Source organism: Hyperoodon ampullatus (genome assembly GCF_949752795.1).
Source record: "Hyperoodon ampullatus genome assembly, chromosome: 10".
NCBI lineage: Eukaryota > Metazoa > Chordata > Mammalia > Artiodactyla > Ziphiidae > Hyperoodon > Hyperoodon ampullatus.
This window is the reverse complement of record NC_136923.1, coordinates 26,078,593-26,096,653: the sequence shown is the minus strand read 5'-3', so window position 1 is coordinate 26,096,653 and position 18,061 is coordinate 26,078,593. Positions and strand designations below refer to the sequence as shown.

Sequence of the window (18,061 nt, the reverse complement as noted above, 5' to 3'; positions counted from 1 at the left end):
GGCGGAGATGAGCATTTACTTGGAGCCATAAGCTGTAAAGATGATGTAAGCCTAGAACTGCCAGGGACCATGGTGTGGAGGAGATGATCTGCCTGAGAATGAAGCCACTTAAGAAGCAAGCATTGTTGATGGATGGAGAAAGAAAGAGTCCTGATGACTCTGAGCGTCTAGATCCAGCCATGCCTGAAGTCGGACCACTGCTTGGACATTTCAGTTACTTAAGACAGTAAGTTTCTTTTTCTTTTTCCTTCTCTCTTTTTTTTCCCCCCATGGCCTCCTGAAGTGGAAATAATCCTAATTTGAGATCATAAGGTTGAATATGGATTTTTTTTTTTTTTTTTTTTTTGTGGTACGCGGGCCTCTCACTGTTGTGGCCTCTCCCGTTGCGGAGCACAGGCTCCGGACGCGCAGGCTCAGCGGCCATGGCTCACGGGCCCAGCCGCTCCGCGGCATGTGGGATCTTCCCGGACCGGGGCACGAACCCGCATCCCCTGCATTGGCAGGCGGACTCTCCACCACTGGGCCACCAGGGAAGCCCTGAATATGGATTTTTAATTAAACATTGACACTGATTCATAAGTGTCAACTAGATATTCCTTTGCCAGGATCTTGAAGAGCCCAACAGGGTAACGGGCTGCTGGAAGCTTGAGGGAAGTTGTAGGAGGGTCGCCTGAGTTGGCTGAGCCCTTGTACGTAAAAGGCACTGGGATGAGAAAAAGAGTGATCAGTTCAGTCCTCTGCCCAGCAGAGGGACAACTTGCTGGCATACTATAGTTACACCAGGAATTGTCAAACTTTAAGAGGCACGACTCTCCTGCGGATTTGTTAAAATGCAGATTCTGACTCAGTAGGTCTAGAAGGAGGCCTGGGATTTTGCATTCCTAGTAAGTTCCCACGCGATGCGGATCATGCTGGTCCTTGGATCACACTGTGAGTTACAAGTGTGCGGAAGAGTACATTAACTGAGAGGCTCTGGGGTAGGACACTTCTGGGTTATTGCCAAGGGGATCCATCTGACCTTAAGCCAGCTACTTAATTGCTGTGGATCTCAGCTTGCATCTGTAAAATGAGGATAACAGCCCCAGACTGTGGCTTTGTTCTGAGGATTCACTGAAATAATGCCTGCCCGGCGCTCAGCATGGTGCCCGACACACAGTCAGGGCTTAATGAACGTCATTTATATTACACTTGTAACACTCCTTGGCAGTATTTCTCAAAGGGTGACCTGTGAGTTACCTGCATCAGAATTCCCTGCATTTTTAAAAATACAGGTTCTTGGATCCACCAGAGACTTAATGAAGCAGGACTTCTACTAGAGATGGAGCCCAGTGAGCAGCACTTTTAATAAGCACTACAGAGGAATGTGGTACAGGACGTCTAGGGACTGCATGTCCAAGAATGGAGAATAGATGGCCTCAGGCACATGAGGATAGATGAGCAAGAGAGACAAAGATCAAATAGCACTGAGTCAGCTTCACCTGCCTAGGGGCAAAGGACCCACCCGCATCTGCTCATCATTAGGCTACAGAAAGAATGAGACAGAGTCAGAGACAGACAGACACTTACCTTAACTATAAAACTCGAACCTCCAGGCCAGTGCCAGAGGATGGAGCACATTTTCCACAGTAACCACCGCATTTCCCTATGACTCGGGTACCATCCTGCAAAAAGATGCATCATCTTAGTCCACTGCTTGGCTCATATGTTTCCAGGGCTTGCACTGGCTTTTAGGGAGATCATTCCTGTACACACAGTAGGTAGCACTTCTGAACAGAAGCGGGGCCCAACATCCTCACCATGGTCTAAAGCAGGGGCTGATGAATGATGGCCTGTGGGCCCCTGTTTTTGTATGGCCCACATCTTAGCAGATTACACTTCAGTTTTTCTGCCCTAGTGTTTTCTCATTCTCAAAGAGGATGAGAAAACACGAGAGCAGAAAAACTGAAGTGTAATTTGCCTGTACTTCTTCTACACAGACCATTCATGGAGACTAATTCTTTAGTCCCTTCACACTCAGCATGGTCTTCTCAAATAAACAACAACTGAAAAGTCTCAGTAATATCTACCTACTGATCAAGAACCAAAGGAAACCACTAAAAGAACTGCTTTGCTTTTTTTTTAAATTAAATTTATTTTTATTTATTTATTTTTGGCTGTGTTGGATCTTTGTTGCTGTGCGTGGGCTTTCTCTAGTTGCGGCGAGCTGGGGCTACTCTTCGTTGCGGTGCGCGGGCTTCTCACTGCGGTGGCTTCTCTTGTTGCAGAGCACGGGCTCTAGGCCCATGGGCTTTAGTAGTTGTGGCACACGGGCTCAGTAGTTGTGGCTCATGGGCTCTAGAGCGCAGGCTCAGTAGTTGTGGAGCATGGGCTTAGTTGCTCAGTGGCATGTGGGATCTTCCCAGACCAGGGCTCGAACCCACGTCCCCTGGGCAGGCGGATTCTTAACCACTGTGCCATCAGGAAAGTTCTTTGCATTTTAACTGATTATTGATGTAGCTCCCAATGTTAAGAACAGCATTTATATTTTATAGTTAAGAAGCAAACCAAGAATACTATTTTTTGATATGTGGAAATGATACAACATTCAAATTTCAGGGTCCATAAAGTTTTACTGGAACACAGCCATGCCCATTCATTCCCCTTATGTCTATGGCTGCTTTCACATTACTTCAGCAGGGGTGAGTGGTCAAGATGGCCCTTGCAGCCTCACGCTGCTACTCTGCACACATGTCACAGTGTAATGTGATAGTGTTTTGAGTGCCATGAGTGTTGCTATATAATAACATTTTCTTTCATTTCTTTTATTACCAGTATATGTCAAAACAAGAAAAGAAGACAAAAGTAGACTTTACTATTGCACTTTATTTTTTTAAGATTTTTTTTTTTGATGTGGACCATTTTTTAAAGTCTTTATTGAATTTGTTACAACATTGCTTCCATTTTATGTTTTGGTTTTTTTGGCCATGAGGCATGTGGGTTCTTACCTCCCCAACCAGGGATCGAACCCGCACCGCCTGCATTGGAAGGTGAAGTCTTAACCACTGGACTGCCAGGGAAGTCCTGACTATTGCACTTTTAAGGTACAGTAGTATGTCGATTATTCTGTTGTCACATTTAGATGGCAAAGCATTGTGTTCATCATGCAACGGCACTGCAGCTGTGCTAAAAGAATACAATATGCCAACATCGCCACATTCAGCATGTGTCACAATATTCCCAACTCACAGGAGAGCAACAGTCAAGAATTTAGAAAACTTTGGACTTCTCTGGTGGCGCAGTGGTTGAGAGTCCACCTGCCGACGCAGTGGACACGGGTTCGTTCCCTGGTCTGGGAAGATCCCACATGCCACGGAGCGGCTGGGCCCGTGAGCCATGGCCGCTGAGCCTGCACGTCCGGAGCCTGTGCTCCGCAACGGGAGAGGCCACAACAGTGAGAGGCCCATGTACCGCAAAAAAAAAAAAAAAGAATTTAGAAAACTTAGAACAGAATATCTCACCATGGTGTAATTCTTCACAAAAATAAAAAATCAAAATCAGTAAGAATAAAAGATGAAAATGTGTAAGTTTCCAAATGGCTCATTTGTTAGCAAAACAAATGTTTTCTTTGAGTTAATGATATCTTGTTTAATTGTAATTGCTGAAGAAATGTGTCCAGAGAAAATCAACTTGTTTAAGACTGTTATCCTTTTGGTAAGACCAGTTGCTCAACAATTTAATGACATTTGGGAGCCGCATCAATAATCAATTAAAAAACAAAGCAAATAATTGGAGTGGTTTCCTTTGGCTTTTGGTGAGTAGATAGATTTTACTGATACTCTTCAGTTGTTTATTTGAGGAGACCATGCTGAGTTTGAAGCGATCAAAGAATTAGTCTCCATGAATGGTCTGTGTGGAAGTATTTCAAAGAGGTTGAGAAAACACCAGTGCAGAAAAACTGAAGTGTAATCTGCTAAGATGCGTTCACAACTAATCATGGTAAGAAATATGTGCGGAGCGGGAAAAGCTTTAGTTGGACCGATTTACAAAGCTTGTGAAAACGTAAGATGTTTAAAGCCTGGGATTATTCATTGTGCAAAATACATGGACCTACCTGGTGTTACAGAACCAGTGATGTTAATAATGAACTTCTTTTTCTATCATAAACTTAACCTGCATCAGTTTTGGAAATTTGGGGTCAGGACCAGAAGCTGAATACCCTGACTTATCCTAACACACAGCAGATTGATGACTCAGCAGTGGTAAAGTTTTATTGTGAATTTTGAGCTCAGGGCTGGGATTAAAAATTTTCTGAAGAAGAACTGTTCTCAATCACTGCCATTGAACACTTAATGGCTTTGGACATTATCCTTTGCTACTGACTTGATAATGTTTCTTAATGAATGGGAGCTAAAATTACAAGGCAAAAACTGCACTTATAGGCAAAGTTATACTGTGGTAAAGTCATTTCAATAACTCTAACATCGTTTGAATCATAAATCATGTTAAGGCAGGTTGCACACTTCCCACTCTGTCAAACGTTAAAACAAGAAGCTTTATCGCTATTCCACGTACATTTATAGTGGATATATTTTCTGAGCGTGAAATACAGTTCCAGCAGTATTTTTTGGACTTGGACGTAAGCGCAAAGGAAATTTTCATATTTCAAAATCCATCTAATGAGGTAATTGAGGAGCTTCCATCTCACCTTCAATTACAAGTGATTCATCTGTAATGTAATGACACGCTGAAAGGCAGATATCAAGTGAAAAATCTAATAGAATTCTACCAACGCCTGCCAAGGCATGAATATGGTCAATTAAAATGATATGGTTGTGGACAACATGAGTCTTTGGCAATACCTATCCCTGCAAAATGACATTTATAAAGATGAAGTACAGAAAATCTCATTTCAGATCAGCATTAACAAATAAACATTTAGAATCAATTTTGACAGCAGAGAACACTAATTAAGCAAAATTTTGTCCTCTCTCAATATTTCATACTTTTCCTTGGTAGATCTGGATAACAAAAATTTATACTCAATTATTATTACACTTTGAATTTAATCCCTAAAATTTTTACGTCAATTTGTTTTTGCTCTTGTCATATAAATACATATGTATTATCAATGATTTTTACCTCTTGGCTGGCAAAGACTAAAATATTTACTAGCTGGTCCTTTACAGAAAAAGTTTGCTGAACCCTGGTCTCCAGCCTTGTACGGGCTGCCCCTGCCTGCCTGTCTGGATTTGTCTTGTCCCATCTTTCCTCTCTACTCCCCCTCCTCCGCATTTCTTTGGGTTGTTTTTCTAACATGCCTCTTATAACACAGGGCCTTTGCACATGCTACTCCTCTCACTGGAACTTTCTTCCCTCTCCCTCTCTGTGTGCACTGGACCACCCAACTTTTGCCTGGTGAATTCTTCAGAACCCAGCCCAGAGGCTACTTCCCCTGAGAAACCTTTCTGACGCAGTTACCTGCTGCACAGCACCCTATAACATGGGGTAGTTCTCTCTTTATGTCTGTCTTCCCCCTAGAATGTAAGCCCCATGATGGCAAGGCCAGTGCCTTGTTAAAATCCAAGGGTTTCCAGAAGCTAGCTGTGTGTGGCTCATGACGGTCTTAATACACATCTGGTGAATGAGTGAAAGAAGAAGGCTGAACAAGTACACTCTTCTTGGTGAACTGCAATTCAAATGGTCCTGCTAATCAGTCCCCTCAATGCTTCCCCATGCTATGAAAAGCTCCTTGTTTCATTGTGGCACCATATCCCAGTCTGTAAATTACCATGTCGTATGAGCCATCCCCTACCCCTGACTGCTGAACAAGGTTTGGCATCTAAGGTGTTTTACATTTTCCTCTACTGGGACTAACACTGGTGTGAACCATACTTCTGCATGCATTTCAGGATATCTTTGGGCTGTATTTGATTCATATGGTCAAACTATGAAAGTCTCTTGAAAACAATGGATACTCTCACTTAAAAAAAAGAAAAAGAGGGCTTCCGTGGTGGCGCAGTGGTTGAGAGTCCGCCTGCCGATGCAGGGGACACGGGTTTGCGCCCCGGTCCGGGAAGATCCCACATGCTGCGGAGAGGCTGGGCCCGTGAGCCATGGCCGCCGAGCCTGCGCGTCTGGAGCCTGTGCTCCGCAACGGGAGAGGCCACAACAGTGAGAGGCCCGCGTACCGCAAAAAAAAAAAAAAAAGAAAAGAAAAAAGAAAAGGAAAGAGAAGAAACTTTCCAATTTTGCAGAAAAAAAACCAAACAGAAAAAATAGTTCTACTCTTTTAAAAATTTGCATGTTTTTGATTATGAGTGAGGTTAAGTTGGCAGATCGATTTCTACCACCCTACTTGGTCTTGGTTTTAGGGAACCCTGTTAGTTTTGGAGCTAGTCTGACATTACCAACTAGATTTGATGCTAGACCAACTGGTTGTCTAGCCAGGAACTTTTTCCCTAAGCTGAAGTATAGGTCTGGTGGCCCTAAGGATGCTGACATAGTAGGAACGTCTTTTGTCTCATCAAAGCTTATTTTTTACCCAAACTCTTCCTGCTCTGGCAGCAGAGATCAGATTGCCTCAGGCTTGTATCATGTCTCTAATAACCTCTTTAAACCTCAGTTTCCTGGTGCATCTGTAAAATGGGGATAATATGTCTCCCCTTATAGGTTTGCTGCAAATGAAAGAAAGCATACAAAGTGCTCAGCATAGCAGTTGGCCTAATGTAGTACTCTGTAAGTATTAGTGATCATTGTCATAAAGGTGTTTTTTATGTGTGGATTACCATCATAGCCTGTTCTCCTGGAGATGAGGAACAGTCTGAGTAATTACAAAATCGCTGATACTAGCTCTGCAATGTTCTTGCTATTGCATTAACTAGGACTCAGTTTGATTTAGGTAAAGGCTGAACTAAAACTTATTTCTATTACAGAATTAAAAAAATACTAAGAAAATGAATAGCATAAACATGATTGTCATGGAAACAGTGCCTATTTCAGAGAAAAATGGTATGTTTTCCAGTATTTTTGAAGCACCTGCTCCCATACAATGAAACACTAATTGGAAATCATTTTTATTTCTTCATTAAAGCAAGCCCTCTAAAAATCTCTTTCCAATAAATATTTTGTTAGTAGAGTTTGAGCTTTTACATATAATTAAAATGAATGACCTCTGTTCCATTAAGAACAGTTTATAGGGCTTCCCCAGTGGCAAAGTGGCTAAGAATCTGCCTGCCAATGCAGGGGACACGGGTTCGAGCCCTGGCCTGGGAAGATCCCACATGCCGCGTAGCAACTAAGCCCGTGCACCACAACTACTGAGCCCGCGTGCTACAGCTACTGGGCCCGCGTGCCACAGCTACTGATGCCTGCATGCCTAGAGTCCATGCTCCACAACAAGAGAAGCCACTGCAATGAGAAGCCCGCGCACCGCAACGAAGAGTAGCCCCTGCTCGCCGCAACTAGAGAAAAGCCTGCACGCAGCAACAAAGGCCCAACACGGCCAAAAATGAATAAATAAAATAAATAAATTTATTTAAAAAAAAGAGAATAGTTTATAGTTCATACTTTTCACTCATTTCTCTGCTTTTTGCAGTCAATATGACCAAGGTAGGTTGACTCATGTAATTTAGCAAAGCCAACACATCTTTGATGGAAATGTGCTTATTTGCATTTCTCTGGAGTATGCTGGGGATGAAACTGCCCATAAAACACAGTATTTGTTTTTGTTCTTTTTGGACTATAGTCCTAATCACACTTATATATATGAATATATGTATAAACATCTAACTTCTATGGGTTCGTACAGAATAAAATGTATGCATATATAAAAGGTAGTTTCACTCTACTTGTCTGTAATATGATTTTCATACTTGGTGGATAATTGGATTTTCACAAATGAATTGTGGGTTAGGAAGGCAGCTTATGGTAGATAAACAAGGACTGATACTATGCTTGCTGTGTGCCTGCACACACACAGGTATTTATCACGTGACCTTAACTCCACCGGTTGCAAACGAACTAAAAGATTAAAAGATAGGAACTGAGTCCATCTCCCCGCAACTTTCATTAATTTTTAATTTCAAAGCAATTCTTCCATTTACAGCTCTTCCCCTAGAATGAGGAATGACCGTTGGTCCCCAAGGCCAGGTACCTCAGAAACACAGGCCCCCAGCTCCCTGTGGACCCTGCCCATCCACCAGGTACACGAAACAGCACAGAGACCTGAGGGCACCTCTCCCATCCGGCCTAAATGAACCTCCCTTCACTGTGCCTGGCTCTGAAGGCCATTCCGGAACCTCCTCCTGGACAGAAGGCCGGACAACAGCTCTGAGAAGGGGTATCTTTCTGGGGGTGGGGGGATCGTCCAGATGGGGCCTGAGGACCCTTTCACGTCCTGAGCACGTTCATGAGTTGAGGATGCACAGAATATCGCTGGCAAAGGAGCTCAGAACGCCAACCTGTTCTCTCCAATCTCACAACCGGGCCAAGCCCCCCTTTCTGTCTGGCTGCCCCTCACACACAAGCGGAATAGAAACTTGGTATCCCTAAGTCAAGCCAGTACAGCTGAAGCATCTGTCTAGAGGTCCATCCCTGGGTCCAGGGGTCGTCCCACATGCCTTACTCCCAGGTGGGGTAGGGCCCACATGGAGAAAATCCATGCGGTGCAGTGGGGGCCAGCCAGGTCCAGGCTTAGCCTCTGCTCAGGCTGCAGTCCCCTGTCCTTCCATTGCTAGCAAGCCTGCTTCCTTCATCACCTCGACCAATCCTGCAACCTTACAGTAAGCCTCAGGCCTATGAAAATGTTGTAACATTAACAGCTAATACTTACTGCGCCCCTGCTGCCTGCCCAGTGACACGCAAACAGCTTTATCATCCTATTTCATTTATGCTCCGCAAGAACCCAACTGGGTAAGGACCACCAAGATCCCCATTTTATGCGTGAAGAAACTGAGACCCCTGAGAAGTTAAATAACTTGCCCGAGATGGCAAGGCTAGTAACAGCACGTCCAGCGATCTGACTTAAGGGTCTGGGGCTTAACCTCTATCCTCTGCAGCCTCTGTGGGCTTTGATTTCAGTACCCTCCCAAGAATCTGATGAGAAAGCTGGAGGAATGGGATTGAAAGCATATAAATTGCCCAATACATAGGGGCTATTTCAATAACAAAAATCATTATTTTTATACACATACAGGCAGGCAAGAATGAACCTTGACACTGGGTCTTGTTTTTACCAGGTTTGTTCCTGCTGGTGAGACCACGTTCCTGCCCTGCATGTGGTTCTGGTAATTCAGTTTTACCCTGAATGACTAGAGTTTTCCTTTAGTTTCGCTTGGGGAAAACATTTCATCGCCAAGCGGGTTTGGAAAATGGAGGGTTTCGTTGTGTTTTTCTCTCATTAGCTCCCAGCAGAAAAGGAAAGGAAAGTGAGAGTGATGATGTGAGGGGTGAATCAAAGCAGGGCTATTTGGAGAAGAGATGAGGACTGGCCAGGATCTGCGTGCCGTAGAGGAGACCAGCCTCGGTCCCTCAGAAGCAAGACGGGTCTAAGTCATGGTGGGAGCAGGACATTACACACTTTTCCAAAGTGTGTTCCATGGACCACTGGTAATTCAGGGAAATTAAAAGGTATAACTTTGAAAAGAAGGCTCTGTGGTTGGTTTAACTTAGGTCAGTGATTCCTAAAATATGATCCCAGACCAGGGCATCAGCATCACCTGGGAAATTGTTGAAAGTGTACATTTCAGGCCCCTCCCCAGGCTGGCTGTGTTTTAGCAAGTCCTGGCCCAAGTTTGAGAACGAATGATTTAGGGAAATGCTGGTTTGAATAAAACCACACAGGTTTCCCTCCTGTACACTTTATTCCAACCTAAAACACACACATGCTTACCGCGATTCTTCAAGAAGGAAATAAAATATACAATTTTTCCAAGTGTCTTTGCCTGAGGGAGCCTATTTTCATGGAGTATCCCTAGGGGATGCTGCTCTGTGGATCGCGTTCGGGGCTGTTAGGAGCTAGAGATTGCTCAGTTCTGACTCCTGGGGATTCATAAGGAGTGCTCGACAGACCCTTGAGATTAATTTTCAGCTCAGGCTCTCTGAGCTGTCATGGAACACCAAGATTTAAAAAAAAAAAAAAAAAAGTGCTGACAGGCAATTATGAAACCAATTCCCTTCAACACAGGCGTAATCCCCCAAAAGCTGGGGAAACAGCCAGGCCATCTTGGCAGGGCAGTAATCTTTGTCTCCACAAGGTGGCGCTCCCGGCTATAATTATATTGTTAGGTTCTGGATGAAAACTGCAGTAATGACACTGACAAACAGAATTGAAACTCAGATTACAGTTTACACAGATGGTTTTCTATGTAATCATGCTTTAAGTCTGACCACGTTTTGGTCAATTAATTTTTTTGTTTGTTCCTCTCAGTCACTGAAACATAATATATAGCAGGAGCAGGGAAGAACATAATTTCAGGACACAGTGTAAAGCACACATTCTAAAGTACGTGTGTTGTCTCTCAGCTCTCTTTACCCCTTTCAGTACAAGAAAAAAATTTTAATGATTAATTTATAAGCAATCAATATGGTCATTTAGTTAATCAGATTTGAAGGAGCTGATTGGCTTAGATAGATAAAAGAGGGAGTGAGAGAGATTTTTTTGTTTGTTTTTTCCCCAAAGACACAAATTTAACACTGGAAGCTAAAAGAAGGGATCAGGAACCTCTGAGATTTTCCCCAGACGTCATAATTGATGTTCCTTCCCTTCCTTGGTGGAAGCAGCTTGATTGAGCTGTTTCCTTGTGTTCCGACTTTGATAGGGTTTAGCAAATAAAAATACCAGACACCCAGTCAGATGTGAATTTCAGATAAACAACACATACTGTTTTTTTAGAATAAGTATGTCCCATGCGATGTTTCAGACATGATTACAGTTAAAAAAAAATCTTGCTTGTTTATGTGAAATTCAGATTTAATGGGGCATCCTATATTTTGTCTTGCAACCTCACCTTAGAGGTCCTCCAGTCCTTCCAGTCCTCTTCTTTTTCCTCCCTTACTCACTTTCCTGAGACTGGGAGGCAGAGGTCACAGCTGAGGCAGGACTGGGGCCACAGGCCACACCCCATTAAGTTTTACATTTGCCTGCGGGTCAGGCTCCTTCCCCACATCATGGCAACTTCTAGGCTGGAAAGGGCAGTGCTTTCTGCCCCCGCTTATGCATTAGAGTCACCTGGGGAATTTCAAATTCCCCCGAGATTCCCCTTCAGTGAATCTGGGTAGGGCCCGGGCACATGCATTTTAAACCTTCCCAAGTGATTCTTATATACACCCACGCTGAGCAACAGTACGCAAATCAGAGCGTCGCAAGCTGTACTGTGCTCAGGAAGCATCTGGGGCCTTGTTCAGCTGCAGGTCCTGCTCAGAAGCTCTGGGCCCCCAGAAACTGCGTTGTCAACAAGCTCCCAGGCAATGTGGGTGCTCTGGGGGGAATCGATCCCACCTTGAGCAGCAAGACTTCAGAGCCTGAAAAGCTGACTTGGAGAGCCTGTGTTTCTCTTAATTCTCCAGAAACCCTCCTCATGAATCACCCCTTCTTCCAGCCCTGTTTGTATTTCAATTCTTCTGAAACAGACTGACATCACTGTCCCTAAGCTCACATAGGTGAATTGCATGTTGGCTAATTAACTGCAAGGTGTCTGAGCCACACACTCCCTTAGAGGCTGCTGGCTACTTTCAGCTTCCTAGTTAGGCATCCTCCTAATTGCTCCAATGGTTCACGGGTTCACATCTCCAGGAAGAATTCACCAGAAGGGAAGCAAGACTCTCTGATCCACGCACCTGTACACGCTTCAACCTTCGATTTATGTCCTAAATTTTCTTGCTGACACTTTGTAAAATGGTTTGAGGAAGTGGGAAAGCACACCCATTACTTTTAGCACCACCGCCTCACAGGGAGGGAGGAAGGAAGAGAAAACAAAACCCAGCCCGCAACCCATCAGTAACCTTACCGGCGACTTCTTAATGTCAGAGACGGCATAATTCCCTTGGGAGATCCATCTGGCAGAATCAGTTAGAGACAGGCCGGTTCCGTAAAGGTTGATGCTAAAACGACCCTGGAATAAATGGCCAACGAAAAAGATTTTTAGTCCACGTGACGTCCCAAGCAAAGGCCACACAATAAAAGGGAACTTGGAGAAAGATGTTAATTATGATAGCTACTAATGACTGAGGGTTCTTTTGGGCGGGGGGAGAGTGGAGTTGTGAACCAGGCACTTTACATGCATCATCTCATCCATCCTCGCAAGAGCTCTCAGAAGGGGATTTTCTTTACAGAGGGGGACAGCGAGGCCCGGCGCAGGTGATTAACTTCTCCACGAGACACTGAGAACCCAACTCACATTTTCCTGACTTCAAAGTCCTCGCTCTCAACTACCGTTATTCTGCATCCCTAACTCAGCAATCCTGATGTTGCTTACAATTATCAGATTCCTTCAGGAACAAAATGCCACAGTGTAATTTTTCTAACAAGATCTCGCTGCCAAAGCTTCCTTGGGTTTCAGCTCCCCGCGGCGCTGAGCACGCCGCGTCCTAAGCACAGCGGGGCGGGACTTCAAAGCAGAGGCGCGTTCTCTGGAGCTGCCAGTAGAGGGCGCGCGCGGCCTGCTCTGGACCGCAGGGGATCCGCCACCGCTACCAGGCCCAGGGAACCTAGACCTCCCAGCCCCGCTCTGGGATTCCTTTCCAAACGTGGCCTCGGGTGTTTCCATTTTTATTTCCAATGAGACGCTGCAGCAGAGAATCTCTCTTGCTTTCTCCATTTGTCTCTGTGTCTTTCTCTCGCAGAAATGACTCCACAAAGGCATCTAAAATAGATTCTTGAGGTTTCTTACTCCACCATGAACAGTTTCGGAGTTAAAAATGTTCTTTCTCCGCAGGCGTGGGTGAAGGCTTCCTCTCTGAGCCTTACCACCCGGTTCTTTGTCAAAACGGTCTTTAATAAATCAAGGAGAGCAGCAAGGTGGAGACTCACGTCCAATCAGACCTCAGCGTAAATTCGGCTTTTTCACCTGAACATATTATTACCCTGTAAGAACCTCAGTTTGTCCATCTGTAAAATGGAAGGTAATACGAGTGCCTCCTTCAGAGTAGTGTAGTGAGGGACTAAATGAAATTAGCCGTGGAGTGAACGCCTGGTACCTAGTAGATACTCAAAAATATTGATACCAGTCCTGCATTTTCTAATTGTTTTGTAAGTGCTAGTTTTCTCTCTCTAATATAACAGTAAGCTTATTGAGGGGAGGGACTTGGTATTGCTTTATTTATATCAGTTATGGTTTGTAACATGTGACTAGGCACTTGATATTTAGAGTCTTAACTAAATATTACATCCTAGCTCTTCCACGAAGACTTCCGGGATTAGGTGCAACTTGGAGGTTTCCTCTCCATGTCGGTTCCATAAATACTTGCTAAGCAGAGTTTATGAACTCTTTAGGAGCCTTAAATTCCACATCTGGACCCTGGGGACAAACAGGATTCCTATTCACAGAGGTGATGGGAGGATTTAGTGTGGTTTAAATCAGTGGATCTTATCAGAGGGCAACTTTGCTCCCAGGAGAAATTTGGCAGTCTCTGCAGACATTTTTGGTTGTTACGTCACAGCTAGTGTGTGTGTGTGTGTGTGTGTGTGTGTGTGTGTGTGTGTGTGTGTGTGCGCGTGCGCGCGCGCCACTAGCAGCTGGTGCAGACAGGCCCAGAGATATTGCTAAATATCCTACAGTGCACAGCATGATCTCCCACAACAGAGAATTATCCAGCCCAAAACATCAATCGTGCTGTGGTCTGGGGGATGAAATTATCCTAGAATCCTGACTCTTCTACCTTTAGTGCGACCTCAGGCAAGTGGCTTACCTCTCCTGAGCCCATCTGTAAAATGGGTTAATAAGACATAATCTGTGAATAAGAGTAGAAGGTATAACATACCTAGCTTATTACCTGGCAGAGAGTAGGTGAAATTTAAAAAATATTTTTGGAACTTGTTTTACAACAGTACTACACAGATGTTAGTGGTTGTTATGCTGAGTGGCTTCAGTACGCAGGTATCCATGACCGTGGCTACACCGGAGGCTCAGCCTCCTTGCCCAGCCTCCTCAGACACGGGCTTCTACATGCTGTGTTAGCCCACCTGGCCATGTTCTTATCTTACTATCATTCCTGCCCTGAGGAGGGCGTCCACACCAGTCACAAATGCCCAGACCTCGTTGTTGCCAAGGATGCCCTCATCTCTCCTTCCCTATCCTGTTTCCCAACAAGACTGCCTGTTCTGCCTGCATCGCAGAAGGCAGACTTGATCTGCTTTGATGTCAAAGTCCTTAGAAGGTCCAGGCTTCTAGCCTGAGGATGCCCCTGGCTGATCTGGGTGTCCAGCGTCTTGAGCACGTAGCTGAGCAGACTACTTGCTAGCTAGATCTGCCCTTTCAGAGCGAGTGATAAGCAAGAGTTTTTGTCCTTAGTCTCTTCCTGGCCTTTTCAGGTTCAGGGATTTGCATTTTCAGCCAGCGTCCTAGTTGATAATTAGCACTCTAAAAGTTGAGTATCACCAGAGGAGTCAAGACCTACCGTCCTTTCTAGCTCCAGTCTGGGATATCTCTACCCCTAAAGGCCTTATCTTCAGGGTCTAAAGGGCATGAGAGTTTTAGCTACTATCTCTGTTGCTGATTTAAAAGAGTAAAGGTAATTAAGACATGCATACACTAGATGATCCAGAAAAGTTAGCCAAAGATGTATAATACCTCTGACAAATGGAGGTTTTGTTCTCTGTTGGACAAGGGTGAATGCTGCAAAAGTCTTGTCTGGAAACGGGATCAGCTAGGCGTGTCTACCATCATGGATTTGAACTCAGACACACTTGGGATCAAATCCGGCCTCTACTGAGCACTAGTGTGGGTTTGGGTAAGTTACCCAATCTCTCCACACCTCAGTTGCCTCATCTGTCAAAAGGGGGCAATCTCATAGGATGCTGTGGATGATTAAATGCTACGCTGATTTACCAATGCTGAGCACAGTGTCTCAAGTGTAGTAAACACTCAATAAACGCTATTAACACTGGCATCAGCAATGACAATGCTGCATCCACTGTGATCAGGATAACGAAATACATTCTGGCTGCATCTTGAGTTGACAGCTCTTGGGGACCTCCCCAGAGCAACAGCAATGGATGTGGAGGAAGAAGAAGCAGATTGTCAAACTGAGCATCCCTCTGCTTTCATTTCTCTGCAGTCATAGACCAAAGGACAAGCAGGGCTCCAAAATAGCTTGCATAGTCATGCTCTCTACAGACTTTTCCCTGGAAAAGTGATATGAAAAACTCCCATCTTTCATCAATATAGTTGGTACTCAATACACTTCTGAGGAAGTGAATTCTAGAAGTATCCGATATGGTATGAAGAATGGGCTGGAAAATATACAACTTAACCTCTCACTGGCTTTGGTTTTCTCACTTAACAACTGCTTTAGTGTCAGGATTTAGCAAATCAGTCGGTTCATTTGTCTCTGAGTTATTAAAATAACTGAATGCAAATTACCTCTCATTTACTTAAGTTTCCCCAAAGATGCACGTATCGAAACAAGAAAATCCTGAGGCATTTGAAAAAGGCAGGACTGGCCAATCTATAAGCTCTTAAATGCAACCCATACGAATGGGGTGTTTGAAGTCTCCAGTGCTCTAAAGAAACCGCACTTCAAAAGTTTTCAATTCCTGGGTAATGGAGAAAAGGCCCCTTTTAACATTCTGTCCTTTGTTTATTTTCTTTCTCCCCTGAGTGCTTCCTTTTCACTTCTCTAAAATGTTTAGCAATACTTTCTAAAGCTTGGGGCTGAGAAAACACGTTGTTAAAAGAAAATTCAGATGTGTTTGTCTTTGGATGGTCTCTGTGGCTATGTGTAAATGCACCCTGGGGAGACAGTGCCTGGGATTCTGAGCATCACCCAGTCCCAATTCCTAGAATCCGTGAAGGCCCACAGCGACGCGGAAAACTCTTGTCACAGAGTCTGACAACAGCTTTGTAAAGACCTCATGCAAATCAATGGAAAGACTGGGGCCACGTTCTCCTGTCGAGAATCACCTAATTCATTATGTCTGTCCTACCTTCTCCTTGCAGAAGCTTCTGGCAAAGACTGATGCCTGCTTTGCAAAATGAGCCCAGGAGGATTATCACAGCCTGTTCCGAAAGGCAAGAAAAAACCTGCCACACCTCTAAAGAGGCAAAAACGTGTGCAACTGTAGGACGGGTAAGACTGCCGTGCAGCTGCTCTGGGGGAAAGCGAATTTAGGAGATAACTCTGCACTTCTTGGTCTGAACATTGCGCATTTACACATCTGAAACAGGAGTGACAGTTTTTCTGTCTCATGCAATATTCAGAATCTTTGATGGCTGACAGTCGGGGTGTTGGAACCCACTTGCACTGGCTTTTGAGAGACAACTGTGTACATCTCTCCCCAAACCCTCCATTTCGTGACATGATATTGATGACTTGTAACCAGTCAGGCAGAAAATTTACACCACAGAAATGGGCAAATGCTGAAAAGCATTGCTTTCCCCCCCTTCCCTTGGAGAGCCAGTTTTTAAACATTTACCCACATGTCACTGCATAATATTCATTGTTTTAACATCGTCCCGTGTTTAACCAAACCCTTGCCATGTGATATCTAATTGGTTTCTAAACGTTTACCATGATCACAGATGCATTTTGCTGAATGCAGAAGTTTGGCCCCTGGCTGGGATCATTTCCTTAGGAAACACCCTGAGTAGCAGACTGACTGGGTTGGGGGCTGTGAGCATCTGTGAGGCCCTTGATACAGGTGGCCAAAGTGCCTTCCAGAGCCGCTGTTCTAATTACATCTGCAGAACCAGATGCAGTCACGGGGGTGGGGGGATGTGAATCCCTGGGTGGGGGGTGGAGAGCTCCCGACTCGTACCTGAGGGCACTTGGCGGCACTGTAGCAGTCCCCGGCGGTGGCAAAAGGGACGGGATGTCCTTCGCGTGTCCTGGCAAACTGTAAGTCAGTGGCTGTGGGGTTTTGGAGAAAGGGTTACAGGGAGCAGAGAGGTGAGAGTATAAGAAAGAGAAAGGGAAGGGAAAGGATATTAACAAGGAGACAAAAGGGAAGAAGAGTTAGAGAAATCATAAGAGGAAATGGGAGAGGAAAAAAGAAAACAATCCAAAGTATGATTAGTGAGCAAACGGATCCAGATGTACACTTGCTTTCCCCTCACTGGATTTGTGGGTCCGAGAGCTTCCTTCTCTGGGTTTTACCAGCACTTTCTGTCTCCTCACAGTATGGAAGCCAAAAGCGGGGCTTAAGATGACTTTGGAATTGATTCCTATATAAATAAATATATGAATCACCTCGCTTAAATGTAGTAATTGGATGATTGTGAATCTCCTGTAGAAGCAGCCTCTGAGGCTGCAGGACTGCAGGACAGGGCGGGGAATAAGCCAGCAAAGCATTTCCAGCTACTTAGCAGTTATTCCCCAAGGCTCATCTGTCCTCCCGTGGCCCAGGCACTATTATCACCAAAATGGAGAGCAATTAGAACTTACATCTTGAAAGTATTAATGGCAGTTTCTTAAGTTTGGGGCTAACTTTTTTTAAAAGTTTTTTTAAAAAGCCAGTAAAAACAGTGCTCACGTTTTTAACCCTCTTGTAGCTCCCGAGAACAGCTCTGAGAATGGGGAAGGCGTATCAGGAGGTGGCAGATTGAGAATCTTACAAAATCTGGTGGGAACTAGAGACCAGAGGCAGCTTTTTAAACCTTTCTGCTTTGTCTTTCAGGAATAGCAAGAGAAGGCCTTAATCTTTCTGCAGGTTCGTGGGAGAGATATCTGAGTCCTCCAACCTCCAAGGGCAGGAGCCCTGCCCACTCCAGCACGCAGAAGCCCTGGGTCTTAGCCAGGGTGTTATCTAAGTGGGAAACTGCAGATTCTGCCCTTAGCCCTCATCAGTCTGGCTGAAGGCAATTAAAAATATCTTGGTACAAATCAGATTTAATCTACCTGCAGAGGAGAGCAAGGAAAGGTTATGGGA

General features: G+C 44.6%; 1 protein-coding gene across 2 annotated transcripts in view; it reads right to left on the bottom strand.

The window, feature by feature from the left end:
* Positions 1–1,571: 1,571 nt before the first annotated feature.
* Positions 1,572–18,061, bottom strand: part of ADAMTS9 (ADAM metallopeptidase with thrombospondin type 1 motif 9) — a gene marked incomplete at both ends in the record, with an annotated part of 174,625 nt that continues 158,135 nt past the window's right edge. For both annotated transcript variants that reach the window (XM_079713901.1, XM_079713902.1), the window contains 3 exons: positions 1,572–1,661; positions 11,985–12,089; positions 16,952–17,043. In XM_079713901.1, the coding sequence (XP_079570027.1) occupies positions 1,572–1,661; positions 11,985–12,089; positions 16,952–17,043 (287 nt within the window). The remainder of the gene's footprint in view (positions 1,662–11,984; positions 12,090–16,951; positions 17,044–18,061) is intronic.